The following is a 21939-nucleotide window of genomic DNA, read 5'->3' as shown; positions in this document are numbered from 1 at the left end:
GTGGAGAACAGTGAGAGATACAGGGGCACTGAGAGTCTAGTGGAGAACAGTGAGAGATACAGGGGCACTGAGAGTCTGGTGGGGAACGGTGAGAGATACAGGGGCACTGAGAGTCTGGTGGAGAACAGTGAGAGATACAGGGGCACTGAGAGTCTTGTGGAGAACAGTGACAGATACAGGGGCACGGACAGTCTGGTGGAGAACAGTGAGTGATACAGGGGCATTGAGAGTCTAGTGGAGAACAGTGAGAAATACAGGGACACTGAGAGTCTGGTGGAGAACGGTGAGAGATACAGGGGCACAGAGTCTGGTGGAGAACAGTGACAGATACAGGGGCACTGAGAGTCTAGTGGAGAACAGTGATAGATACAGGGGGACTGAGAGTCTGCTGGAGAACAGTGAGAGATACAGGGGGACTGAGAATCTAGTGGAGAACAGTGAGAGGTACAGGGGCACTGAGTCTGGTGGAGAATAGCGAGAGTTACAGGATCATTAAGAGTCTAGAACAAAGAAAAGTACAGCACAGGACCAGTCCCCTCGGCCCTCCAAGCCTACGCTGACTAAGGTGTCCGCGTAACTTAAAAGCTTCTACACCTCCTGGGCCTGTATCCGTCTATTGCCATCCTATTTTTGTATTTGTCAAGACTCCTCCGCAGCGGGTTCCAGGCACCCTCTATCCTCTGTGTAAAAAACTTTCCTTGCGCATCTCTTCTAAATTATGCCCCTCACACCTTAAATCTATATCCCTTAGTAATTGACTCTCTCACCCTTACTATCCACTCTGTCCATGCCCCTCATAATTTTGTAGACTTCTTTGAGGTCGCCATTCAACCTCCGTCATTCCAGTGAGAACAAACTGAGTTTATCCAACTTCCCCTCATAGCTAACGCCCTCCTTACCAGGCAACATCCTGGTAAACCTCTTCTGTACCCTGTCTTCAAAGTCTCCACAACCTTTTGGCAGTGTTGCATACAGAATTAAACAGTATAATCCAAGTGTTGCCTGACTAAGGTCTTATACAGCTGCAGCATGACTTGCTAATTTTTATACTCAAAAGATCAGTGAGAGATACAGGGGCACAGAGAGTCTGGTGGAGAACAGTGAGATATACAGGGGCACAGACAGCCTAGAGGAGATCAGTGAGAAATACACCCCTCTGCCCAACCAAATCCATAATCCCCCCCCCCCCATGCCTCCTTCATGCTCTTTCTATATACGTTCCATTACTCCATTCCTCTTCATAACCCCTACATCTTCCATACATTCTCACCCGGTATAGAACCAATAAGCCACATGATAATAGTGGCATGTCTTGGACATACTTATCAAAAAGAAAGACCCATTTGAAAAGTCCCTGTGAAAAGAAACTGCGGCTCTCACAACATTCATTCTTTCATGTGTGTTCTGACTGAAGACAGATCCTTGGCATATTGTCTGCTGATGTTTCACCTTGAGCTGTTTCCATGGCAGTTTCATCAGTGGTGTTTTGCCATTACCTACTCTGCATTCAACTTGTGTAAACAGACCCCTACTGAGAATTTTGAAGATCAGCCAAGCTTTCAGAATGAAACCATCTAGCACCTTTATCAATAGGAACAGATGGCTAGACATCTGTTTCTCTGAATTCTTCATTGCAAATGATTTGTGAACTGCTACCCATTAAGAATAAATTCTATTATTGCATTTTTAATCATGATAGTCCCTAGATTTGAAGGACAGTTCAAGCCTGCCCCCATTCAATGAGATCATGGCTGATTTTCTGTGGACTCAGCTCCACTTTCCGGCCCGAACACCATAACCCTTAATCCCTTTATTCTCCAAAAAACTATCTACCTTTATCTTGAAAACATTTAATGAAGGAGCCTCAACTGCTTCACTGGGCAAGGAATTCCATAGATTCACAACCCTTTGGGTGAAGAAGTTCCTCCTAAGCTCAGTCCTAAATCTACTTCTCCTTATTTTGAGGCTATGCCCCCTAGTTCTGTGTTCACCCACCAGTGGAAACAACCTCCCCCCCATCTATCCTATCTATTCCCTTCACAATTTTATATGTTTCTATAAGATCCCCCCGCATCCTTCTAGATTCCAAAGAGTACAGTCCCAGTCTACTCAACCTCTCCTCGTAATCCAAACCCCTCAGTTCTGGGATTAACCTAGTGAATCTCCTCTGCACACCCTCCAGCCCAAGTACGTCCTTTCTCAGGTAAGGAGACCAAAACTGAACACAATACTCCAGGTGTGGCCTCACTAACACCTTATACAGTTGCAGCATAGCCTCCCTGGTCTTAAACTCCATCCCTCTAGCAATAACGGACAAAACTCCATTTGCCTTCTTAATCACCTGCTGCACCTGTAAACCAACTTTTTGTGACTTTTGTTTTATGACAGGGGTCTGCTTACACTAGCACACCCAGGTCCCTCTGCACAGCAGCATGTTTTAATATTTTATTATTTAAATAATAATCCCTTTTGCTGTTATTCCTACCAAAATGGACATTTGTCAACATTGTATTCCATCTGCCAGACCCTCACCCATTCAGTTAACCTATCCAAATCCCTCTGCAGACTTCCAGTCTCCTCTGCACTTTTTGCTTTACTACTCATCTTAGTGTCGTCTGCAAACTTGGACACATTGCACTTGGTCCCCAACTCCAAATCATCTATGTAAATTGTGAACAATTGTGGGTCCAACATTGATCCCTGGGGGACACCACTCGCTACTGATTGCCAACCAGAGAAACACCCATTAATCCCCACTCTTTGCTTCCTATTAATTAACCAATCCTCTATCCATGCTACTATTTTACTCTTTACGCCATGCATCTTTATCTTATCCCACAGCAGAGTTCCGCATGATGGGAATTTGAGCAAACGGCATGACTGTGCCCAACTTAAAGCCTGTATAATTTATTTTCATGTTCAATTTCCCAACTTGGGTTCCTGTCATGTGAAACTCTGCCCTGACAATGCTAAAGTGTAAACTGCTACTCCAATACGTATTGTGAATTTTCTCATGGTCTTTAGTTCTGCAGGAAAATATCATTTACATATTCGTAGCTTCCAAATAATGGCAATCAGGAGCAGCAGCCCGAAAATGGCAATGCGCTATTATCCAGTTTCTTCCCACTCTTGGTGTCTTTGATGTGGCCTTCATGTTGCCAGCGCCGGTCCTCATCTATATCTGGTTGGTGCCTAATTTCAATGTGCTAATCAGTATAATGCTGCATGTAAAACAAAATCCAACTTTGAGGTGCTATTGGCCAAAGTGCTTTGCTCATTGATACTAGGTATAGAGCAGTCCAACCATAAATGCTGTTCTTTTCTCCACAACATTCTTCTGGCTGATCTTCTGACAGCCTATACAAGCCATCATCTCCCCCTATATCCTTTGGTTGCCTCACCTCAAAGCCATTATTTCTAGATTAGATTTGCAGAAGAGCTATTAATTGCTCACACACCCTATAGCTCCAGCTTGTACAGTTTGCCAATCATATGATAATAAGACCTGGCCTTCAAAATGCATTGTGCCTCATTGCATGTGTGATCCAATCACTCTTCCTTCCACTCAGCCAATGTTTGCCTGGAGTTAAAATCGACATTCATGGATAAACTGCGATTTGCCTTGTCCCTATATAACAGCATGTCAGGAAGGTCTACCGTTACACTAACCTGGCTGCTCTTCAAACTGTATGAAATATATTTCAAAGAGCAATTTAATCTCTTGTGTGCTGATTCTAACATGATTGGTCATGAAATTTCAGTCTTGGAAGATAACTGACAGGAGTCCAGTGAACCCATGAGAAATGCACTTTCCCTAGGAATTCCTCTGTCTGCCTCGTAGTTACATCGGGAAACTGGAGGAAACTTGTGGAATTTTAGTATAATTGTTTTTAAGTATTTTACAGATTCAACATATTGTATCACATGGCATTTGAGTATTAAGTAATCTGTAATAAATAACTTGCACACAATGACCTGGGGCACAACATGTTTGCCTTTTGGAAGAGGCAGGTAATTGTGGTGGCATTCCATATGACCTCCAGCAAAATATACACGACAATAACGTATTCATTCTTAAATATGGGGCTGATAAGTCATACAAGTCACAAACAGGCTACAGGTTTTGGAAGATTCTTTGGGGTGAAATGGGTTTTCTACCAGTAGCGTAGATCGTAAATTGGCAGCTTGTTTTACACCAGCAATGAGCTTTATGTAAAGCAAACTGGTATGGAAAAATGAAATTGAAAATCGCTTATTGTCACAAGTAGGCTTCAAATGAAGTTACTGTGAAAAGCCCCTAGTCGCCACATTCCGGTGCCTGTTCGGGGAGGCTGGTACGGGAATTGAACCGTGCTGCTGGCCTGCCTTGGTCTGCTTTAAAAGCCAGCGATTTAGCCCAGTGAGCTAAACCAGCATTAGCTATGAGGAGTGGTTGAATAAACTCGATTTGTTCTCACTGGAATGACGGAGGTTGAGGGGCGACTTGATAGAGGTCTACAAAATTATGAGGGGCATTGGCAGAGTGGATAGTCAGAGACTTTTTCCCAGGATAGAGGGGTCAATTATTATGGGGCATAGGTTTACGGTGAGAGGGGCAAGGTTTAGAGGAGATGTACGAGGCAAGATTTTTTACACAGAAGGTAGTGGGTGCCTGGAACTCGCTGCCGGAGGAGGTAGTGGAAGCAGGGACGATAGTGACGTTTAAGAGGCATCTTGACAAATACATGAATAGGATGGGAATAGAGGGATACGGACCCCAGAAGTGTAGAAGATTTTAGTTTAGACGGGCAGCATGGTCGGCACAGGCTTGGAGGGCCGAAGGACCTGTTCCTGTACTTTGCTCTTTGTTCAAACTCAGGCAGATTGATCTGGTGAAGAAAGCTATCTTTAATCATGAATACAAAAGTAGTCAGTAAAAATGCAAACTGCAACTGTTCTGCTCATATGCTCCATTTTGAAAAAAAAACACGTCGTCAGTGGAGGTGCTCGGGAGTGATTGCAAAGACTGATGATTCTTTCTCTTAATTTAAATTCTTCCATGAAGGCAAACACAACCTAAGCTAAGAAGACTTGAAAATCAGGAGGACAACAGCAGAGAGGAATGAACCCCTCACCCACCCGACCCCCACCATCACAATCACCAGGGAAATGGTACTGGAAAAACCATTAGAAGGACAGGTACTTTTGGCTTTCATCCGTGGATCTGAAAAGAGGCAGCTGCAGAGGCAGTGGATACATTGGTGGTAATCTTCCAAGATTCCCTAGATTCTGGGAAGGTTCAAGTGGATTGGGAAATTGCTAATCTCATACTTCTACTAAAGGAAGGAGGGAAACAGAAAACAGGAAATCATAGACCAATTGGCCTAATATCTGTCACAGGGAAACTGTTTGAATCCATTATTAAGGAGATAGCAGGACATTTAGAAAATCATGATATAACGCAGCATCACATGGTTTTGTGAGAGGGAATCACAGAACCCTGCAGTGCAGGAGGAGGCCATTGGGCCCATCGGGTCTGCACCGGCCCTCCGAAAGAGCTGCCCTGCTCTTCCCTATCCCCGTAACCCCACCTAACCTTTGGACACTTAGGAGCAATTTAGCACAGCCAATCCACCAACCTGCACATCTTTAGACTGTGGGAGGAAACCAGAGCACCCAGAGGAAACCCATGCAGACACGGGGAGAATGTGTAAATTCCACACAGTCACCTGAGGTCAGAATCGAACCCGGGTCCCTGGCGCTGTGAGGCAGCAGTGCTAACCATTGTGCCACCCATTTTTGACTGATAGTTTGGAATTGTAAGCAGATGAAACAAGCAAGGTTGTTAAAGGGGATCCTGTAATTGTGATGGTCTTGCATTTGATAAGGTGCCACATCAAAGGGGATAACCTATGTGCAAGGACACAGTATTGGTTAGCAAATAGGAAGCAGAGAGTGAGACTAATTGGGTCATTTCCGGGTTAACAAGCTATTACCAGTGGAGTGCTTCAGAGATCAGTGCTGGGGCCTCAACTATTTACAATTTATATGAATGACTTGAATGAAGGGACTGAATGTATGGTAGCTATATTTTCTGATAGTGAAGTAAGTTGTCAAGAGGACATAAGAGTTTATAAAAGGATTTAGGTAGGTTAAGTTATGGGCAAAAATTTGGCTTATGGAATATAATGTGGGGAAATGTGAAGCTGTCCACTTTGGGAGGAAGAATAGAAAAGTAGTATTTTTTTCATTTAGGGGATGTGGGTGGCTCTGGTTAGACCAAGTTTATTGTTTATCCCCAGGTGGTGAACTGTCTTCTTGAACTACTGCAGTCCCTGAGGTGTAGGTACATCCACAGTGGTGTTAGGGAGGAATTACAGGGATTTGACTCGATGGCAATGAAAGAACGGTGATATGTATTGAAGTCAGGATGGTGGATGACTTGGAGTGGAACTTTCAGTTGTGGTGTTCCCAGATATCTGCTGCTCTTGTCCTTCTAGATGGTAGTGGTCATGGGTTTGGAAGGTGCTGCCTAAGGAACCTCGGTGAGTTCCTGCAGTGCATCTTGTAGATGGTACACATGGCTGCCACTGTTCGCCAGTGGTGCTGGGATTGAATGATTGTGGAAGGGATGCCAATCAAGCGGGCTGCTTTGTCCTGGATGGTGTCAATACAGGTAGCATTGAGGAAGCAGGTGGAATGCAGAAGGACTTGTTTGGGCTAGGAGAGTGGGCACAGAAGTAAAATGGCGAGCTTGTCAGGTGAGGAGTGGTTGACGACTCTGGGTCTGTACTCTTTGGAGTTTAGAAGAATGAGGGGGATCTTATTGAAACTTATAGGATACTGAGAGGCCGAGATAGAGGGAACGTGGAGAGGATGTTTCCACTGTGAGGCAAAAGTAGAACCCAAGGGCACAGCCTCAGACTTAAGGAACGATCAGAGGAGATTCACCAGGTTAATCCCGAGTTGAGGGGGTTGGGTTACGAGGAGAGGTTGAGTAGACTGGGACTGTACTCGTTGGAATTTAGAAGGATGCGGGGGGGGGGGGGATCTTACAGAAACATATAAAATTATGAAGGGAATAGATAGGATACCGTGGGGCAGCACGGTAGCATTGTGGATAGCACAATTGCTTCACAACTCCAGGGTCCCAGGTTCGATTCCCGGCTTGGGTCACTGTCTGTGCGGAGTCTGCACATTCTCCCCGTGTGTGCGTGGGTTTCCTCCGGGTGCTCCGGTTTCCTCCCACAGTCCAAAGATTTAGGACTGAGTTTTTAAGGAACTTTTTCACCCAAAGGGCTGTGAATCTATGGAATTCCTTGCCCAGTGAAGCAGTTGAGGCACCTTCATTAAATGTTTTTAAGATAAAGATAGATAGTTTTTTGAAGAATAAAGGAATAAAAGGTTATGGTGTTCGGGCAGGAAAGTGGAGCCGAGTCCCCAAAAGATCAGCCATGATCTTACTGAATGGCGGAGCAGGCTCGAAGGGTCAGATGGCCTACTCCTGCTCCTAGTTCTTATGTTCTTATGATCCTTTAAAACTGAGATGAGGAAGAATTTCTTCAGCCAGAGGGTGGTGATCTGTGGAACTCTTTGCCAGAGAAGGCTGTGGAGGCCAAATCACTGAGTGTCTTAAGACAGAGATAGATAGGTTCTTGATTAATAATGGAATCAGGGGTTATGGGGAGAAGGCAGGAGAATGAGGATGAGAAACCTATCAGCCATGATTGAATGGCAGAGCAGAGTCGATGGGCTGAATGGCCTAATTCTGCTCCTATGTCTTCTGGTGTCGAGCTTCTTGAGCGTTGTTGGAGCTGCACTCATCCAGGCAAGTGCAGGGTATTCCATTACACTCCTGACTTGTGCTGTTTATATGGTGGACAGATTGGGGAGTCAGGAGGTGAGTTACTGGCCGCAGATGCCTCGCCTTTGATCTGCTCGTATAGCCACAGTATTAATATAGATAGATAGAATTTACAGTGCAGAAGGAGGCCATTTGGCCCATCGAGTCTGCACCGGCTCTTAGAAAGAGCACCCGACACAAGCTCAACACCTCCACCCTATCTCCATAACTCAGTAACCCCACCCAACACTAAGGGCAATTTTGGACACTAAGGACAATTTATCATGGCCAATCCACCTAACCTGCACATCCTGAACTGTGGGAGGAAACCGGAGCACCCAGAGGAAACCCACGCAGACACGGGGAGAACGTGCAGACTCCGCACAGACAGTGACCCAAGCCGGAATCGAACCTGGGACCCTGGAGCTGTGAAGCAATTGTGCTATCCACAATGCTACCATGCTGCCCTCCAGTCCAGTTCAGTTTCTGGTCAATGGTAACCCCCAGGATGTTGACAGTAGGGGATTCAATGATGATAGTGTGATGGTGTGTTATTTGGAGAGAGACTGCAGAAGCCTATGGTAGAGGGATTTCGATGCCTTGTTACATGAATCAAAAAAGGTTGGCGATCAGCAAGTAATTAAGATGGGAAATGGAGTGTTGGCATTCATTGAAAGGATAGCCGAGTGCGTAGTTCGGTAAGTGCTGCTGAAGCTAAACAGTGCCTTAGTTAGACTACATCTGGAGTGTACAGATTTGGTCTCCTTACTTAGGGAAATTATGTTCATGCATATGTCACCACAGTCCCAGAGTACTATAGGCAGCTCTCCCCTTTTTTGAGAGACAGCTGACGGGTGGTGATTTAACCTGAGGGTCAGCACACCTCAGGCGAGGGGCAAGGTTGAGAAGGTAGAATGGAATCCCTACAGTGCAGGAGGCGGCCATTCGGCCCATCGAGTCTGCAGTGGCCCTCTGAAAGAGCACCCTATCTAGGCCCACACCCCCTCCCTATCCCCGTAACCCAGTAACCCCACCTATCCTTTTGCACACTAAGGGGCAATTTGGCACAGCCAGTCCATCTGATCTGCACATCTTTGGACTGTAGGAGGAAACCCATACGGGGAGATAGTACAAACTCCACAGAGACAGTCACCCAAGGGTGGAATCGAACCCGATCCCTGGCGCTTGAGGCTAGAGTGCAAACCACTGTGCCACCATGCCACCCAGTACGGGAAACAAAATATGTTTACGTGAGTTTTGGAGGATGAATGAGTTTAAGTCTGTTGGAGATGAGTTTTATGCATATATATATTTATACATTTGCTTTGCTTGAATTCTTACACTGACATTTGCATTTATGTAAAGAAGAGGTGTGTAATGTTTCAGACACTTTGGTTTTATCCATAATGAAATGCGTCTTTAAGAATACCATTAACTATAGTCTTTTGTAATCCTCTTCAAGTTAGTTTCTTAATAATACTGTCAAACCAATTAGTACTTACTAATGCAAACTGCTTGTTGAGAATCATTTGCTCAGCCAGCACTGACTCATTGTAGAAGAGATGAGGTTGCATGTGACTCCACATGTGGGGGAACCACCAGAATTCATTTACGTACTTTAGCAGCAGATCATCACCTTCATCCTCGGCAAGCGTCCCTGTAAAACAAAACAAATTCAGGTCATGATAATAGGACCTGAACAGTTTCCAGAATTATGAGAAAAAACATAAGATGCTCTTCCAGTATTAAAGTGGCGTAAAAAAAGCACATGGGAAAGGTAACCTTTGTCACACAGCAGCCATTGTGTTCTTTGATCCTGTTTTTGAAATAAAGCTGGACTGACAAAGTATTCTTCTCAAACTTTTGCTGAGTGAAAATCACAGTCAGATTGCCTCTTCGCACCTTTTTATTCACACAGGCCAGGAATTACATATTTCTCACCAGGCATTCCACACCGGGCCTGATAGTTAGGAGGTAGGGAGGGTAGTTAGCAGTACCTAGTCGGGGGTTGGGGGTATAAGTATCCTAGTTACTCAGGAGTTAAAAGTGGTTTTAATCCTTCTAACCTCTCCTGGGTAACTATTCTTCGAAGAGAGCTGAAAGCATCCAAAGTTGCTGATTTAAATTGGAGTTTCTGATGTTTCTAGGTGCAGGGTAATTGCCCACCTGAACTTTAAATGTCCTTGGCAATTCCCATACAGTCTTTGCATGGGGACTTCCAAGTTGCACATCTTGCACTTGAACAGAAAGTGGAACAGAAGCAGGCCATTCGGCCCTTCAATCCTCCTCCGCCAGTTGCTCAGATCATGGCGGATCTGTTTGTGTTTCAAGTTGTGTATTCCCATCTGCCCCTCAGATAACCTTTGATTCTCTTGACTAACAAGAATCTATCTACCTCTGCCTTAAAAATATTCAGTGTCCCATCCTCCACTGCCTTCTGAGGCAGAGTTCCAAAGTCACACAACCGTCTGAGAGAAAGGATTTCATCTCATCTCCATCCTATAAGGGCAACCCCTAATTTTACAACCGTTTCCCCTAGTTCTGGACTCACCCACAAAAGTAAACACCCTTTCCACGTCCACCTTGTCAAGACTGAATAGTCTTGAATAGGGTCTGAGGCGGGATTTCCCTATCCCCCCGCCACACGTTTCTTTGCGGCACGCCATTCACTGGTGGCAGGGTTCTCTATTCATGCTGCTCGTCAATGGATACCAAAACTGCACACAATATTTGAGATGTGAGTCGAGATTCTATGGCCTCTGGGCGGCGTGTTTTTTGCCGGCAGGAGGCGGCCCTCTGTTGGCCGGCAGTGGAATATTCTGGTCCCTCTGCTGTCAATAGGATTTCCCATTGAATCCACCCCATGCCATCAGGAAACCTGGTGGTGCTGGGGTGGGGGGGGGGGAAGAGTTGCGACATTGGTGGGACCGGAAGGGGGGGGGGAAGTTGCAGCATCAGTGGGACCGGAAGGTCCCGCCATCATGATCAGCCGGTGGTCTTCTGGGGGACCTCCAGGCTATGACTCCCTCCCCCCTTCCCCGCTGGGAGAACGGAGGCTCCCGGCCATTATGTAAGTTCCCAGTTATTGTAAATTCACATGTAAGAAGCCGTGTCCATGGTAACAAAAGACCTGCACATTTAGAGAAATAAAGATTCAGTTGCTAGAAATATGGAGATTTGCATTTGAAACATGGAATGGCGCATACATGCAATCAACAGCCTCACATTCCTGGGGAATCCATGAGTCTGAAAATAAATCATTGCCCTTTTTATTATCTGCCTGGGACCAATGGGAAAGAAGGAACTGGTGAATATAAAGTGAACTTGCTAATTTGGTAAAACTCCCCTGTGGCTCCCTGAAATGAGCTAGCAGCGTAAAATATTAGAGATCTGATTATTTTCTCTGCTGCAGTCTGTGTCACCCACTGTGGGCTATTTACCGAGCCTATATTTATACAGCTCATGAGAAAGAATAAGATAAGTTCATCTCAGTCAATATACCCCTTTCGCAAAGTTTGACTCCCCTTTGGTGTTGTTTCATTTATTTGGCATTGTGCATAGCCACCAGTTGCACCTCTTCACCTTCTATATACATCCTGTAAAGTGAAATTCCCTAGTGCAAAGCCCACTTTGCAAGTTTTGTATATATTTTCCTGAATTCTCTCTGAATACAAGTCTTTCCATGGGTAATGAGGAATGTCAGTGACGATTCGGAGTGTAATAGCACTGGAAATTGGCAGAGGGCTGTGGGCAATTTTGAGAATCACCAGACAGCTAGAAAAACAAGATTATCTTCAGCAGCCTTTCTGGAAACAACCATTTCTGCCTTGATTTGGTCTTGCCAACTGCACCTGCTTAATAGAGGCATTATAATTATAAGAGTGCATGAGAAGGTGATAAATGACGGAATGTAGGATAGATGCAACCATCCTACACTACTCTGCGATTTATATACCTCTGCCAGCAATACAAGAGGTGCTCTTTCCATCTGGCATGAAATCTGCAAGAATATGTGACATGCCAATTTTTGGGAAGAAGCCTGGCTGAATAGGTTGGGTCTATATTCTCTGGGCTCTAGAAGAATAAGAGGTGATCTCATTAAAAAAACGGATTCTGAAAAGGCTCGACAGGGTAGACACAAGAGTTTTTTTCTGTTGGCTATGGAATCGAGAATATGGGTCAAAGTTTCATGAAATTGGGTCAATTAAATGATTAACCTCATATTGTGATGCTAATGAAAAATTGCTTTGAATATTGATGAAAAGAGACAATCGCGTATTCCTGAAGTTCTTAAGGTCGCACATCCACCTGTCCTCAATGTCATGTCTGCTTTATATATTTATATCACATATGTTCAAGTACTGCTCGTCTTTCTATAATAATAACTTCATTGCTAGTTGTGTGAGCCACCTGAAGCCTGAGAAGAATTAAGTTCTGTAAATCAGGTTTAAACATTTCAATGTTCAGACAGTTCACTGCTTTCGTTGTGAAATTGTTTTAATCGGCAATAGCTAATACTGGCAAAATTTGGGTCAGAGTCTTCTGCCCCTGCAGGAGGCAAGGAAGGAGACAGGAGGGCCTGAAAATTTGCTGGGTCAGCATCAGGGCCGATACCCAATGACTTCCCGCCACCATCAGAAGTAAATTCCAGATGAGAAGACCCATGGTCTTATGTTCCCGGCCCATCACCACTTCAGACCCTAAGTGGTTTGTGATGCAGAACAAGGCCAGCAGCACGGGTTCAATTCCCGTACCAGCTTACCCGACAGGCGCCAGAATGTGGTAACTAGGGGCTTTTCACAGTAACTTCATACTTGTGACAATAAAAGGTTATTATTATTATTAAGTGGCCAATTAACAAATACATAAATGTATAAATACATAAAGGTCTTTTTCGACCTCCACTGCAATCTTCCCAGATCCAGACGGGCCTGCTGACATGTGGCCTGCATGACTGATAAAGCTGTGCTGACTGCTTGTCAACTGGAGAGGTGTGTGGTCCCTGGATCTGCAATAATCTGTGCATGAACGACGGCATAGACATGGGATGGCTGCTGAAACCCATCTTCTTTTCCTTTCAGCCAGCTCTCATAGCCTCCCACTTCCTACGACGCCCACCCCACGAGATTCAGCTTCCTCTAGAACCGCCCCCCCCACTGCTCAAAATCCCCAAACAGCACTTAGCTTTTTCCTGGCTCGCTCTACAATCCGGGGACTCCAGGGAGTACTATTACGGCAGTAGCCACGTCCTCTTCCATGATACTGCCAAGTGCAAGAGCTGCCAGCCTTTGCTAACCTGGTCTGGTTTGAACCTCTTGGCAGGTGGTACTTTGTATCCCTTGGTCTTCAGTTGGGAGGAAAATGCACGGTTGTCCTCTTAACTGCCTGATGAACAGAAGACATGGCGGGCTTTCCTTCTAAGAGTAAGTGTGGGTGTCTCACTGTCTTTTCAGGCAGTGCGCGAGACACCCATCGAAAACAGGGGCGGGATTCTCCGACCCCCAGCCGGGTCGGAGAATCGGCGGGGGGCGGCGTGAATCCTGCCCCCGCCGGCAGCCGAATTCTCCAGCACCAGATATTCGGCGGGGGCGGGAATCGCGCCGGTCGGCGGGCCCCCTCCCGGCGATTCTCCGGCCCGCGATGGGCCGTAATCCCGCTGCTGTAATGCCGGTCCCACCGGCATGAATTAAACCATCTCCCTTACCGGCAGGACCAGGTGGCGTGAGCGGGCCCCGGGGTCCTGGGGGGCGTGGGCCGATCTGGCCCTGGGGGGGTGACCCCACCGTGGCCTGCCCCGCGATTGGGGGCCACCGATCCACGGGCGGGCCTGTGCCGTGGGGGCACTCTTTTACTACGCGTCGGCTTTGTAGATCTCCGCGATGGCCGACGCGTAGGTGACCCCCCTGCGCATGCGTGGGGATGACGTCAGCAGCCGCTGATGCTCCCGCGCATGCGCGGACATCCGCCGGCGGTGTGGCGCCAAAGGCCTTCCATGCCAGCCGGCGGAATGGCAACCACTCCGGCGCGGGCCTAGCCCCTAAAGGTGAGGGCTTGGCCCCTAAAGGTGCGGAGAAATCCGCACCTTTGGGGCGGCCCGATGCCGGAGTGGTTCACACCACTCCATCCCGCCGGGACTCCCGCCCCGCCGGGTAGGGGGAGAATCCCGCCCCAGAATATTTTTTTCTTGAAAACCAGAATGTATACTTGTAATATGTTAAGGAGAGAATCTTGGTCAATTACGTTTTGCTTCATTTCTGATACTTTTATCAAGCTAGCTCCATTTTCATACAACATAGGAAGCCATTCAGCCTATTGTGTCTATCCCAGCTGTTTGTCAGAGTTATTCAATTAATCCCACTCTTCTCCCTTTGCTCTGTTTCTTTTTACTTTCACTTATTTATCCAATTATCTATATAAAACCTGAATCCATCACCCTTTCAAGTCATGCACTCCCAACCACAGGCTCTCTGTACAAAAAAAAGTTTCTTTTGTATTGCCTCTGGTTCTTTCAGAAATCATCTTAAATCGGTGTTCTCTGGTTACTGCCCCTTCTTCCAGTTTCTCTTCACTTGTTCCATCACAATCCTTAATGATTTTGAACACCTCTATCAAATCTCCTCCATTTCTGCTCTCAGGAGAACAATGCAGGTTTTTCCAGTCTCTTCACGTGACTGCATCCCTCATCCCTGGTACCATGCCAGCAAATCTCTTCTGAACCCTCTTCAAAGATTCCCAACGTCTTCCTCATCCCTCCTAATGTAGTGCTCAGAGTTGAATATAATTGAGGCATAACCAGAATTGTATAAAGTTTTAAAAAAAAAATTTAGAGTACCCAATTCATTTTTTCCAATTAAGGGGCAATTTAGCGTGGCCAATCCACCTAGCCTGCACATCCTTGTGTTGTGGGGCGAAAGCCATGCAAGCACAGGGAGAATGTGCAAACTCCACATGGACAGTGACCCAGAGCCGGGCTCGAACCTGGGACCTCGGCGCCATGAGGTAGCAGTGCTAACCACTGTGCCACCGTGCTGCCCTCAGTTGTATAATTCTCTGAAATTGTTATGCCACCTTCAAAAATGCACCCAGGTCTCTCTGTTCCTGAACACCTTATAAATTAAATGGAACAGTTTAAATGACTTGTTCTCATTCTTCCTGCATATCCAAGACCAGGTATTAATATATAGCAAAACGAGCAGTGGTTCTAATACTGACCCCAGTGGGATAACTTCCCTCCAGTCTGAAAAACAACCATTCTCTGCTCTCTGCCCCTTAGCCAATTTTGTATCCATGATGTAATTGACCCTTTTATCCCATGACCTTTAATTTTTCTAACACGTCCATTATATGAGAAAGAGCAGGAAGGCAATGCAGGTGTCCCCTGCGGTCATCTCCCTCCAAAACAGGTATACCGTTTTGGATACTGCTGGGGGAGATGACTCACCAAGGGAAGGCAGTAGTAGCCAGGCTCATGGCACCGTGGCTGACACTGCTGCACAGAAGGGTTGGAAAAAGACTGGCAGGGCTATAGTCATAGGGGATTCAATCATAAGGGGAGTAGACAGGCGTTTCTGTGGTCGAAAACGAGACTCCCGAATGGTATGTTGCCTCCCGGCTGCACGGGTCAGGGATGTCTCAGATCGGCTGCAGGACATACTGAAGGGGGAGGGTGAACAGCCAGTTGTCGTGGTGCATATAGGCACCAACGATATAGGTAAAAAACGGGATGAGGTCCTACAATCAGAATTTAGGGAGTTAGGAGATAAGTTAAAAAGTAGGACCTCAAAGGTAATAATCTCGGGATCGCTACCAGTGCCACGCGACAGTCAGAGTAGAAATTCAAGAATAGTCATAATGAATACGTGGCTTGAGAGATGGTGCAGGAGGGAGGGATTCAGTTTTTTGGGACATTGGAACCGGTTCTGGGGGCAGTGGGACCATTACAAATCGGATGGTCTACACCTGGGCAGGACTGGAACCAATGTCCTAGGGGGTGCTTTTGCTAACACTGTTGGGGAGGTTTTAAACTAATGTGGCAGGGGGATGGGAACCAGATTAGGAAGTTAGAGGTCAGTAAAGAGGCAGCAACTAAAGCCAGTAAGGTACTAGATAATAAACTCAATGTGACTAAGGGGAAGAGTAGACAGGGAAGAGATGATGAATGCAAAGGGACAGATGGTCTGAGGTGCATTTGTTTCAATGCGAGAAGTGTAGCAGGTAAGGCAGATGAACTTAGGGCTTGGATTAGTACCTGGGAATATGATGTTATTGGTATTACGGAGACTTGGTTGAGGGAAGGGCAAGACTGGCAACTAAATATCCAGGGTATAGATGCTTCAGGAAGGATAGAGAGGGAGGTAAAAGGGGTGGAGGAGTTGCATTACTGGTCAGAGCTATGATTAAGGAGGGCACGATGGAGGATTCGAGCACTGAGGCAATATGGGTAGAGCTAAGAAATAGGAAGGGTGCAGTAACATTGTTGGGACTTTACCACAGGCCTCCCAAAAGCGTGCGTGAAGTAGAGGTACAAATACGTAGACAGATTATAGAAAAATGTAGGAGCAATAGGGTGGTCGTGATGGGAGATTTTAACTTCCCCAGCATTGAATGGGACTCATGTAGTGTTGGAGGTGTAGGTGGAGCAGAATTTGTAAGGAGCATCCAGGAGAGTTTTTTAGAGCAGTATGTAAATAGTCCAACTCGGGAAGGGGACATACTGGACCTGGTATTGGGGAATGATCCTGGCCAGGTGGTTGAAGTTTCAGTCGGTGATTACTTTGGGAATAGCGATCACAATTCCCTAAGTTTTAGAATACTCATGGACAAAGACGAGAGTGGCCCTAAAGAAAGAGTGCTAAATTGGGGAAAGGCCAAGTATAACAAAATTCGGCAGGAGCTAGGGAATGTGCATTGGGAGCAGCTCTTTCAGGGCAAATCCACATTTGAAATGTGGGAGTCTTTTAAGGAAAGGTTGATTAGAGTGCAGGACAGACATGCCCCTGTGAAAATGAGGGATAGAAATGGCAAGATTAGGGAACCATAGATGACAGGTGGAATTGTGAGACTAGCTAAGATGAAAAAGGAAGCATACATAAGATCTAGGCGACTTAAATCTGATGAAGCTTTGGAGGAATATCGGGAAAGTTGGACAAATCTCAAACACGCAATAAAGAGGGCTAAAAGGGGTCATGAAATATCTTTGGCTAACAGGGTTAAGGAAAATCCCAAAGCCTTTCATTCGTATATAAGGAGCAAGAGGGTAACTAGAGAAAGGATTGGCCCACTCAAAGACAAAAGAGGGAATTTATGCGTGGAGTCAGAGGAAATGGGTGAGATTCTTAACGAGTACTTTGCATCGGTATTCACCAAGGAGAGGGACATGACGGATGTTGAGGCTAAGGATGGATGTTTAAATACTCTAGGTCAATTCATCATAAGGAAGGGGGAAGGTTTGGGTATTCTAAAACGCATTAAGGTGGATAAGTCCCCAGGTCCGGATGGGATCTATCCCAGGTTACTGAGGGAAGCGAGGGAAGAAATAGTTGGGGCCTTAACTGATATCTTTGCAGCATCCTTGAGCACGGGTGAGGTCCCGGAGGACTGGAGAATTGCTAATGTTGTCCCTTTGTTTAAGAAGGGGAGCATGGATAATCCAGGGAATTATAGACCTGTGAGCTTGACGTCAGTGGTAGGCAAACTGTTGGAGAAGATACTGAGGGATAGGATCTATTCACATTTGGAAGAAAATAGACTTATCAGTGATAGGCAGCATGGTTTTGTGCAGGGAAGGTCATGTCTTACAAACCTAATATAATTCTTTGAGGAAGTGACAACGTTAATTGATGAGGGAAGGGCTGTAGATGTCATATACATGGACTTCAGTAAGGCGTTTGATTAGCAAGTTTGCAGATGATACTAAGAATGGTGGAGTTGCAGATTGTGAGGATGACTGTCAGAGAATATAGCAAAATATAAATAGATTGGAGAGTTGGGCAGAGAAATGGCAGATGGAGTTCAATCCAGGCAAATGCGAGGTGATGCATTTTGGAAGATCTAATTCAAGAGCGGACTATACGGTCAATGGAAGAGTCCTGGGGAAAATTGATGTACAGAGAGATCTGGGAGTTCAGGTCCATTGTACCCTGAAGGTGGCAACGCAGGTCGATAGAGTGGTCAAGAAGGCATACAGCATGCTTGCCTTCATCGGACGGGGTATTGAGTACAAGAGTCGGCAGGTCATGTTACAGTTGTATAGGACTTTGGTTAGGCCACATTTGGAATACTGCGTGTCGTTCCGGTCGCCACATTACCAGAAGGATGTGGATGTTTTAGAGAGGGTGCAGAGGAGGTTCACCAGGATGTTGCCTGGTATGGAGGGTGCTAGCTATGAAGAATGGTTGAGTAGATTAGAATTGTTTTCGTTGGAAAGACGGAGATTGAGGTCTACAAAATTATGAGAGGTATGGACAGGGTGGATATCAACAAGCTTTTTCCAAGAGTGGGGGTGTCAATTACAAGGGGTCACGATTTCAAGGTGAGAGGGGGAAAGTTTAAGGGAGATGTGCGTGGAAAGTTTTTTATGCAGAGGGTGGTGGGTGCCTGGAACGCTTTACCAGCGGAGGTGGTAGAGGCGGGCACAATAGCATCATTTAAGATGCATCTAGACAGATATATGAACGAGCGGGGAACAGAGGGAAGTAGATCCTTGGAAAATAGGAGACAGGTTTAGATAAAGGATCTGGATCGGCGCAGGTTGGGAGGACTGAAGGGCCTGTTCCTGTGCTGTAATTTTCTTTGTTGTGTTTTATTGACAAACACCTTTTGAATGTCCATTTGAAAGTCCATTTTCACAATCTGAACCTCACTCGCTTCATCAATGCTCTCTGTCTCTTCAACTCAATCACTCAATTAAGAGAATTCACTCTTAACAAATAAATGCTGAACATGATTGACGAATGCATGCTTATCTAAGTGACAATTAGCTAATTAGTTTTCCCACCACTGATGTTATGTAGACTGATCTGTCGTGGTCAGGTTTATCAATGACCACTTTTATTTTTAAACAGTAACAATGGTAATCTTCCAGTCCTCTGAAACCACCAAGGACATCTTTGAAGATTGTGGCCAGAGCCTCTGCAATTTTAACCATTAGTTTCTTCAATTATCTGGGTACATCCTTTCTGGGCGAGATGGCCTTTCCCACTTTGAGCACTTAGGTGTTTCCTCTTTATCAATTTTTATCCAAAGCAATATCACAACTGTTTCCCTCATTACTGCTACATTAGTAGTATCTTCTTCTCTAATGAAGATAGATGCAAAGTTTTCATTTAGGATTCCAGTCATGCCCTTCAGATCCACAAGATGATTTCATTTAGGCCCCAAATAGGCTCCAAATTCACAAAGAAATACCTTTGACTACCATTTTACTATTTAATGGGTTTACAAAAGACTTTTGGGTTCCCTTTTATGTTAGCCATTATCTGTCCTCATACTTTCCATTTGTCCCTCTTCTTCCCTTTTTTAGAGCTCCTCTGTACTTTCTATATTTAGCTTGGTTCTCGATAGCATTACTCACTTTACAACTGTCTCATTTTATCCTCTATGCACTTAGTCATTCAGTGAGCTCGAACTGTGGATATCCTTCCTTTCACCTAATTTCTACTGTGTATCCGAACCACCTCCTCTATGAAGCCCTCCCATTTTTAAATTACAATTTTGTCCATCGATTTTTAGTTGCAATCCGCGTGGGCCAGATTCCTTTCCAATTCAGTGAAATTAGCCCTCCAATTAAATAGTTCAACACTTGATTGTGTATTTTCCTTTTTCACAACTATTTTAAGCCTGATGACATTGTGATCACCGTTAGCCAAATGCACTCTCAGTGAAATGTGTTTCACTTGTCCCACTTCATTCCTGCCAGCAACGTTTCCTTCCTAATTGGGCTGGAAACATCCAGATCAAAAATGTTTGCTTGAACACATTTCAGGAATTCCCCCACACACTTCACACCTGACACTGTTACCTTTTAAGTCTATATTGAAATACATTTTTTTTTGGGGGGGTGGGGGGGTAGAGACTAAGGAGGTAGATATACATATGGGTGCCAGAGAAACAATTACAGAGGCCAATACTCGAATGGGTCTGGTGTTGGTTGCTGTTGTCACTTGCTTCTCCCGGACGGGTTTCGCTGCCGTTGTCGTCTCGCGCTCACATCCGCTTCAGCCGTTTGTCCCATCTTCCTGTAGATGGCAAGTTTGTTATCGTTTCCCGTGCCCTCCTTCCGGCTATCATTTCCCTGCCTCCCTCCCACCTCCCTGGTTCTCCTCTATTGTTCCCTGTCTCTTAACCTCCCCCCCACCCCGCTTCTGCCACCTCCCCCCCCCCCTTCCAGTGGTTCGCCTTTCTTTCCTCTTAGGTTTAGCTGTCTCCCCTCTCCTGGTCTATCTCTCCCTCTCATGCCTTGGCTACTTTCCCCTGACTCTTGGCTACCTGGCTATTCTTCTGCTTGTTCGTTGGCCACAAACAGGTCCCGGAACATAGAACGATACAGCGCAGTACAGGCCCTTCGGCCCACGATGTTGCACCAAAACAAAAGCCATCTAACCTACACTATGCCATTATCATCCATATGTTTATCCAATAAACTTTTAAATGCCCTCAATGTTGGCGAGTTCACTACTGTAGCAGGTAGGGCATTCCACGGCCTCACTACTCTTTGCGTAAAGAACCTACCTCTGACCTCTGTCCTATATCTATTACCCCTCAGTTTAAAGTTATGTCCCCTCGTGCCAGCCATATCCATCCGCGGGAGAAGGCTCTCACTGTCCACCCTATCCAACCCCCTGATCATTTTGTATGCCTCTATTAAGTCTGCTCTTAACCTTCTCTCCAACGAAAACAACCTCAAGTCCATCAGCCTTTCCTCATAAGATTTTCCCTCCATACCAGGCAACATCCTGGTAAATCTCCTCTGCACCCGCTCCAAAGCCTCCACGTCCTTCCTATAATGCGGTGACCAGAACTGTACGCAATACTCCAAATGCGGCCATACCAGAGTTCTGTACAGCTGCAACATGACCTCCTGACTCCGGAACTCAATCCCTCTACCAATAAAGGCCAACACTCCATCGGCCTTCTTCACAACCCTATCAACCTGGGTGGCAACTTTCAGGGATCTATGTACATGGACACCGAGATCCCTCTGCTCATCCACACTTCCAAGAACTTTACCATTCGCCAAATATTCCGCATTCCTGTTATTCCTTCCAAAGTGAATCACCTCACACTTCTCTACATTAAACTCCATTTGCCGCCTCTCAGCCCAGCTCTGCAGCTTATCTATATCCCTCTGTAACCTGCTACATCCTTCCACACTATCGACAACACCACCGACTTTAGTATCGTCTGCAAATTTACTCACCCACCCTTCTGCGCCTTCCTCTAGGTCATTGATAAAAATGACAAACAGCAACGGCCCCAGAACAGATCCTTGTGGTACTCCACTTGTAACTGAACTCCACTCTGAACATTTCCCATCAACCACCACCCTCTGTCTTCTTTCAGCTAGCCAATTTCTGATCCACATCTCTAATCACAATTGGGTGAATGGCTCACACGTTCTGTGGAAGCCGTCGTCTGACCCTCGGATGGTGAATTTGATTTTCTCCATTTGGAGAAATTCTGAGAGGTCGGACAGCCTGTCTGCAGCTTTGGGTGGTGCTGCTGACCGGCAGCAGAACAGGATTCTACAGCGGGCGATCAGGGAGGCAAAGGCAAGGGTGACCGCCCTCCTCCCCAGGAATTGATCTGGCTGGTCTGAAACCCCGAAGACCGCCACTTTCGAGCATGGCTCCACCCTCATCCCCACCACTTTGGACATTGCCTCGAAGTGGGCTCTCCAGTACCCCGCGAGCCTGGGGCAAGACCAGAACATGTGGGCTTGGTTGGCCGGGCCTCCTTGGCACCGTTCACATCTATCCTCCACCTCTGTGAAGAACCTACTCTTATGGGTTCTTGTAAAGTGGGCTCTATGTACCACTTTTAGTTGCGTCAGGCTGAGCCTTGCGCACGGAGAGGTGGAGTTGACCCTATGCAATGCTTCGCTCCAGAGTCTCCACCCT

General features: G+C 46.0%; 1 protein-coding gene across 7 annotated transcripts in view; it reads right to left on the bottom strand.

Annotated features, from left to right (window-relative positions):
* Nucleotides 1–21939, bottom strand: part of ndst3 (N-deacetylase/N-sulfotransferase (heparan glucosaminyl) 3) — a 1764928-nt gene that overhangs the window by 370271 nt on the left and 1372718 nt on the right. For all 7 annotated transcript variants that reach the window (XM_072496177.1, XM_072496171.1, XM_072496172.1 and 4 more), the window contains one exon: nt 9325–9479. In XM_072496177.1, the coding sequence (XP_072352278.1) occupies nt 9325–9479 (155 nt within the window). The remainder of the gene's footprint in view (nt 1–9324; nt 9480–21939) is intronic.

The sequence above is a fragment of the Scyliorhinus torazame genome, chromosome 3 (genome assembly GCF_047496885.1).
Source record: "Scyliorhinus torazame isolate Kashiwa2021f chromosome 3, sScyTor2.1, whole genome shotgun sequence".
In the NCBI taxonomy this organism is placed as follows: domain Eukaryota; kingdom Metazoa; phylum Chordata; class Chondrichthyes; order Carcharhiniformes; family Scyliorhinidae; genus Scyliorhinus; species Scyliorhinus torazame.
This window is presented reverse-complemented; position numbering and strand designations above follow the sequence as displayed.